At 43.2% G+C, this 7213-nt stretch overlaps 1 protein-coding gene across 1 annotated transcript; it reads left to right on the top strand.

Annotated features, from left to right (window-relative positions):
• The first annotated feature begins 286 nt into the window (after positions 1-286).
• Positions 287-6871, top strand: LOC103058370 (germ cell-specific gene 1-like protein). The gene is made up of 5 exons (XM_007426849.1): positions 287-596; positions 3358-3405; positions 3798-3950; positions 5545-5656; positions 6523-6871. The coding sequence occupies exons 1-5, from the start codon at positions 287-289 to the stop codon at positions 6869-6871; spliced, it is 972 nt and encodes a 323-aa protein (XP_007426911.1).
• The last annotated feature ends 342 nt before the right edge of the window (positions 6872-7213 follow it).

The following is a 7213-nucleotide window of genomic DNA, read 5'->3' as shown; positions in this document are numbered from 1 at the left end:
TTACATCCTTGAGTAATCAGATCTAACTTCAAGTTTTTATATGCTTCTTTCTCTTTAGGATGATTGCTTTGTTGGGCATAGCCCACTCTTTGGTAATAAAAATGAGAGACTCATGAAAATTGGAGAAGCAATTTTCTTATTCTTTGCCACCAGAACTTTGGGCAGAATTATTCACTAAATCAAGAAGATGCCAGACTGATCTGCTACTTAGGGCGACTTGAACAGTTGGGTTTGATTTCAAGAAGCAACCTTGTCTGTTCTCTGAAGCTCTTGGGAAATTGTGACGATGATTCAGTTAAGCCGAAGAGTTCGCTCAATGCTTTCCTTGGGTCTCAACTGTCTTGCCCTCTGCTTTTCTGTGTCAGCTTTCAGCACCAGCTATTGGTGTGAAGGGACCCACAAAGTGGTGAAATCACCTTGCCTTTCAGTGGTCAAGAAGGGGAACTGTGTGCCCATCAACAGCAACGAGACTATGGATGGGAATGTGACCGTGAACCCCCACACAGTCCAGTACATCTGGGAAACGGGTGAAGACAAGTATGCTTTTCAGTATTTCCACACGGGTTTCTGGCTGTCATGTGAAGAACATCATGGAGGTATTAAAGAGGGCCACATCTCTGGGCAGTTGATTCCATGATTATATTTGTAATTCATGACATTCATGTCTTCATGCAGTGAGCTTCTAAGAAGGAAGTGGGGGAAGAGAATTGGCTAGATAGCAATGGAGATCATGTAGTGGAGAACCTCAAGGGGCCATAAAGGACCTTAACAAGCAGATGTTTATAAGAAGGGCCAACAAACAAGTAGAAGCACAAAGCTTTTTCCCACCCATACCTTCTTACCTCTTTCTCCTTTCCTTTTTCTGTGATCCCCTTTATAAATTACTGGTGACAGAGACCTATCCTATCCTGAGTGATGCAGTATAACCAGCAATAATGGCATTCTTAATAATGAGTGATAATGAATGGCAGAGTAGAAAGTGAAATCTTAGTTTTCATATCCTCAGAAACCCTGGCGAGACCTTTGAGCCAACTTATCTCACAAGGTTATTCTTTCTCAATCTGATAACCTCCAAGGATTGTTGGAATATAAAATGGGAAGTGGGGAGAAACTTGTAAGACAACCTGAGCTTTTTGGAGGGAGGATGGAATAAATGCAATATATAATTATAAAACTCTAATTGGCTACATCCAGGATTTGTTCAGTGTGTCGCTGGAATCAGGGTACTGTGGTTTCTTCTCTGAACAAGACAGGGAAAGATGTCACCTTGGCCCTCAGCACGCTTCATCCTGCGTGTGAAAATTGGAGGTGTTTTTTTTCACCCTGAGCCTGTCCCCCTCTGCAAGACTTTTTGTACTTTTGTAAATTTTGGCATGTTCCAAGGCATCTGATCTCTCCCTCCTCTACCTCAGAGCACAGCCAGGCAGCTGTGATAAAAAGTGCTTTCCTCAAGTCTGTGAGCTGGGGAGAAAAGGATGCCAGCATGAATTGTGTTCTCCGCATTGCCAGTCCTTATTCTGCCTCCTTAGGAGATGTTGTTCTCACTGTTTTAATGTGGGGTGAGTTAAAGTCAGTGATTAGTGGATGCACCCTGGCCACCAATACTGGATAACGGTGGTTCAGGCTGATCCATCTTTCCAAGTGGAAAGAAACAGATGCTAATATTGTCCAAATTAGAAACACCTTGGAACACAGTGTCCAAGGACCAGAGGGGAAGTGACATGTCTGTATCAGCTTAAGTGGCCAAGAGGTGCTGAGCTGATTCCAACCCCAAGGGGTCACCTGCCTGTGCTCTGAACAGAATGGCTCGTGAAGTGTGTCAGATTGCATCCACAGCAAAACTTGTGTTGTGATAAGGGGGAAAAGAGCCATCTGTCAGCCCTTCGAGGTAGACCAGACGTGAACACTAAAGTCATGAATACGAAAACTACTTTTGTTATCAGGTTACAGTAACAGAATCTTGCAACTCTGAATGTGCCTCCCCTCTCCCTGCCTTTATCCTAAAGAGAACTAGGGAGGGTCAAGTCTAAGGTGCTTTCTCAAATTACATTCCTGCTTTGGACTCAGATTTCCCTTATCTGACCATTGCTTTGGCTGTGGCTCTTCCTCCTGTTCCTCAAGGGTATTCTCACATCCCATTATACCATCTCACATGAGGACAAACAGAAAAAAGAGGTTGTCTGTTAGATGCATGACATGAAAGGCTCTGTACCAAAGTATCATCCTCTTTCACTCCCTCCATTCCCCATCCCCCAAATCTAGGGCTTTCCTTCAAAATCATTCTAAAGTAGGAATGGGAAAATTGTGCTCCCATTTGGATATTGCTGAAGTACAATTTCTGAAAACCTCATTCAATGCAAAAATAACTTCTAAAGTACCACAGAATCTCTATATCCTTTGTTTAATTTACACAAAATAACTACATAGTTTGGAAGAGAGAGGCTGTGTTTGCATAGCACACTGAACCACAACTAGCCAATAACATTTTACCCTAGCATGTTGAATAAACCTGGCAGTTTCATGGCTCACTGTGTTGTAGACACTCAGAAAACTTAGTTGATTAAACTGTAGTTAAATTAGCTGTGAATAAGCATGTTCAGAATCTCTGACAGTAGCCAAAGTCAAATCCAGTTTTAAGGGAGGAACTAGACCCTGACCTCTACTTTATTGGGGAATTCCTTGGAAAGGAACAGAAGTCTTTGAGCAATGTCAGAAGCTGGGTTTACTCACTAGCTTGACTTCTCAGCACAGCTCCCAATGTAGTTTCCTTCAGGGCATTGTGAAAAATGTAGACAGCACCACAATCTCCCAATAATTATAAGCGGGGCCAGCAACTGGACAAGGTTACCAGACATGTGTGAATCAGAGTACACTCAGAATTTAGAGTGCAGTCAGAGAAATGGAGAGATTTAAACTTCCAAATAACTTTAAAAGTCGTGGTTTAACTCTTCCTCAACCCAGTTGCCCTCCAGAACTTCAACTTCCAGACCCTCCAGCTTGACTTTGCTGGGTAGGGATTCTGGGAGTCACAGTCCAATGTATTTGGAGGGCTTTTGATTGGCGAAGGTGAGGAATATTGCAGATGAGAAATAACAGTATTTGGACTCCTTTCTTTGGTCATTTGCTGTATTTCTTTGTTTTCTCAACCTGGTGCACTTTCTTGTTCAGGTCAGCTCAGATCTACCTACCACTTCAGAAACCACTACGTTTGACTAGTCAGCAGAAATGGAAACATCCCCTTTTCCTGGGGGCTGGGGAGGGCAGGAATAACAAATGTTGGCATGAAGTCATTGTCATGTTCGGCATCAGCTTTGACTAAACTGTCATTGTGTTCTTTCACTGTTCCCCCCACGCCAGAGGAGAAGTGTCGGAGTTTCATTGAGCTGCCTCCAGAGTCAGAAAAAGGTGAGAATTTGGATGGCAAAACAGGTCGACTCAAACAAGTGCAAAATGAGTGGGAAGCAACTCTGTAAGTACTGTAAAGCTATTTTTCTGAGACAAAGTTTTAGCTCATCCAGGGTGGTCTTCTCAAAGGGACGGAATTGTCTCTTTGTCACAAGACATTGTCACAAAAGTCTTCTTTCCCGCCCTGCAGGGCCAGTCCAAATCACTTGGTTGTGTCATTCCTCTTCCCCAACTGAGCTTTTGAATCTTATAAGGACTGGCAGTAAGAAAGCTTCTGGCGGTCTCTTGGAGTAACAGAATAATTTAATGGGTGCAATCATCTCCTTTCCTGGTGCCAAAGCAGCTTCGCCTCCTTCTTCCCCACAACCCCACTTCCTTTCTTTTTTTTGCAGGGGTGCTGTGGCTCTCCGTTGCTTCAGAATTTCTTTATATCATCCTGTTGAGTATTGGATTCTTGCTGATGTGTTTAGATGCTGTCTACTATGCCAACTTCATTGATGGTCTCAAGATCAATGCTTTTGCAGCTGTGATTACTGTTCTGTCAGGTATCTCCACTTGCCTTCTCCAGAAACATCTTAGAGCCCCTACAAAGGTGGTGTTGATGTAGAGCAGGGTTTCCCAACCTTGGTCATTTTCAAATGGGTAGAATTCAACTCCCAGAATTCTAAGCAATGTGGCCATGCTGAGTAGGGAATCCTGGGAATTGAAATCTGCATGTTTGGAAGGGTCCAAAGTTAGGAAACACTGATCTAGAGGTTCAAGCAAAACAGCCCAAACAGTTTAGACTATCAAGTCTGAAGTCTGCCTGCCTTGATTTATCCTAGCCCAGGCTGTGGGGTGCAGGCGGCACCTCTAAGCATTGGATCCTCCTGCCGAAGCTTCCCACTGAATTTATAGCGACAATAGGATAAAAGAGAGAAATCATGAAAAATATGGCAATCCAATGTATTTAATTACATTTGAAGTCACTGAAATCATGTCTGGTTTTTATCAAGCTTGTGCCAGCTTTTTTATCCTGACACAGGCAACATTTTGTTGCTCAAGGAACCCTGGCATGCAACTCAGAAGCCAGGGGCCTCCTTGGCTGAGTCTAGTTATGCACCACTATCTTAGCTCCTTTAGATATTGCTGGTCTCATTGCCCAACCCAGCCTTCCCAGAGGCTGATTGAGAACTCTGGAATTTTGCAGTCCTGGCACATCTACGGTCTTGACATCCAACCCCACACATAGGTTGCCCTGTCCCATCAACAATTGAGGAAGGCCTAGTTAGTTAGATCTTATTTTCCAATTGGAAAGCAACTGAGATGCGGAAAATAGATGATAGATGATTGATAGATAGATAGATAGATAGATAGATAGATAGATAGATAGATAGATAGAGATAGAGAGATAGAGAGATAGAGAGATAGCGATAGATAGATAGATAGATAGATAGATAGATAGATAGATAGATAGATAGAGGATTTATACTTTGATAGATTTATATAGGATAACCCAGAGTAACCACTGCCATTTTCTGTGTGAAAATTGGTGGTCTGTTTCATTGTCATAGGCAAAAATGTGAAATCTTGAAGCTAGTAGGCAGATTGGGCTACCCATTTGACCCAATTTATACATGAGGTTGACCCAGTTTATACTTTCAGCCAAAAAAGGGGTGTCATATCCATATTAATATTAAATATATTAATATTTCATGAATGATAGCAAATCACTCCAGGAAAACTACATGGGTATGTTCATGGGGTCACCAGGAGTTAGTCTTAAAACAAAAACTCTTGACTTTACCTTTTGATAATCCAAACAACCAGAGTAGAGCATGTGAGCAACATGTTAAAAGCAGCCAATTTCTAAAAGAGCAACCTGATGTCATGAGCAGGGGATTTTAAAAAAGATTAAGTTAAATAATGAAAAATCTTAATATATTCCCATCATTCCTTCCCCGCTCTACACATACCCTTTTATGGAGTATGTACTGGGGTGAACCTTACCCTTAGATTTTGTTGAATCTGTCCACAGCATGCATGTGTATGTGTGTGGGTGTGTATGCTTGCCCACTTGGGCTGTTTGCTATAGAGAGCACTTCCAGGGTGTAGGAGAATAATGGCTGAGTGGGCTTATTGACCTCCTTTTCTCCACAGGTCTCCTGGGCATGGTGGCCCACATGATGTACATGACTGTCTTTCAGGTGGCTGTAAATCTGGGGCCAAAAGATTGGAGGCCCCAGACGTGGTATTACGGGTGGTCCTTTGGGTGAGTAGCCAGCTTTGGGGAGAGTGGGACTGGGAGGAACTTTCCACTTCAGAGTTTGCCACCTTGTCTTGTGATTCTTTGGACCAAGTCAAGATGGAAGAAAAGAGAGGACTTGATAAGAGTAGAAAAAGGGAGAAGGAAGAGATTCAGAGGTGGCCAAGAATAATTAGATGATCAAAGAGGTGGCTGATAGTGAATTCCTGTGATAAAGGGCATGAGATTTTGATCTACCAAAATGTATAGTCTGTTCCTTTTTTATGACAATAACACAGTGGATGGTAAGACAAAGAGCATAAATGTGCATCGGTAAGAAAAACAAATATAAAAAGTTGAATCTCAAGAGATATTTTATAGAAAGCTGTCTAATATCCCAAGACACTTGGTTTTCCTAGTTGTAAAACTAGCAAAAGACAGCCATGAAAAAGAAGAATGGATCTGAAACACTGAGCTGTGGATATCTATGTGGCAGAGGGTTCAAAATAGTCAAGATGGTGGCCATGACAGAATGATTGAATCCCCACCCCTTTCCCATGTGCTATGCATGTGCTGCATATAAGAAAAGGGTGTGGCTTTAATTGCCCACTCACAGGTGTTATCTTGACTGGCTCAGATACCCCTGCACTGAGCATATTTAAGATTTAAGGACCAACCCTGCTGTTTTTACTTATAATAAGAGAGATGTTGATCCTGGCTTTAATACTGAGATTCTGGAGATGAGGTAGCTTTATAGACAAATGAAGCAGTGTGTCTGAGTGGGTGGATAAATGTTTGGGACTGATGGTGGACAATTGAAGAAGAGATCAGTGTTCCACTGGCAAAGAGATTCAAGTCTTGACCTGTCCTCTTTTGCTTACCTTTCCCTACAGCTTGGCTTGGCTCTCTTTCACTCTCTGCATGTCAGCCTCTGTGCTGACCCTCAACACTTACACCAAGACTATTCTGGAGTTCAAGTACCGTCAGCAGATTTTTGAGAAACACACAGCATCAACGGGGAGCGTCCGAGGTCCCAGCTCACCAGCGCTGGCCCCTGACCTGGAGCGTTTTCTATGGGATAAATATATCTTCAGTGTCAGTGACTCCCTAGACTTCTCCCCAAGCCCACCAGGGCCCTTAGCTCCCAGTGGGGGCCGAAAGGACTATATGGGAGGATATGCTGGCCTCACAGGGACTCACAATGAAGGTGCCAGAGATGAAGATGATGGGGAAGCCTGCTGAAGAGAGGAAGTTGTGTAGAAAAACAGACCCTTCTCCACCACTTCTCTTCTGCCCCCCTCCCTCCCTCATGTACCTAGTTACAATAATGTTCTCTTCCGTCTCCTGTTGAAGCTCTCAGTAACTTCCACAGCTCAGAGACAAGCTGATTATTGAGGACCTTGGGACAGTTCTGCAGATTTAAACGGACAAGAGTGCCAGAGCCAGGGGCTCAGTCTCCCTGTCAGATGAGTAGCAGACCATAAAGGAAGCTTCATCAATTCAGGATCTGATGGGTAATGAATGTTCCTGTGTGGAGGCAACTTTGCTGCAGAGACCACTTAACAAATGGATTTTGGAGACAAA

The sequence above is a fragment of the Python bivittatus genome, unplaced genomic scaffold (assembly GCF_059951505.1).
Source record: "Python bivittatus isolate LINGU-HERP-01145 unplaced genomic scaffold, Pbiv_v1 ctg000440_np1212, whole genome shotgun sequence".
NCBI lineage: Eukaryota > Metazoa > Chordata > Lepidosauria > Squamata > Pythonidae > Python > Python bivittatus.
The sequence above is the reverse complement of the archived record's forward strand: the minus strand, read 5'-3'. Positions and strand labels throughout refer to the sequence as shown.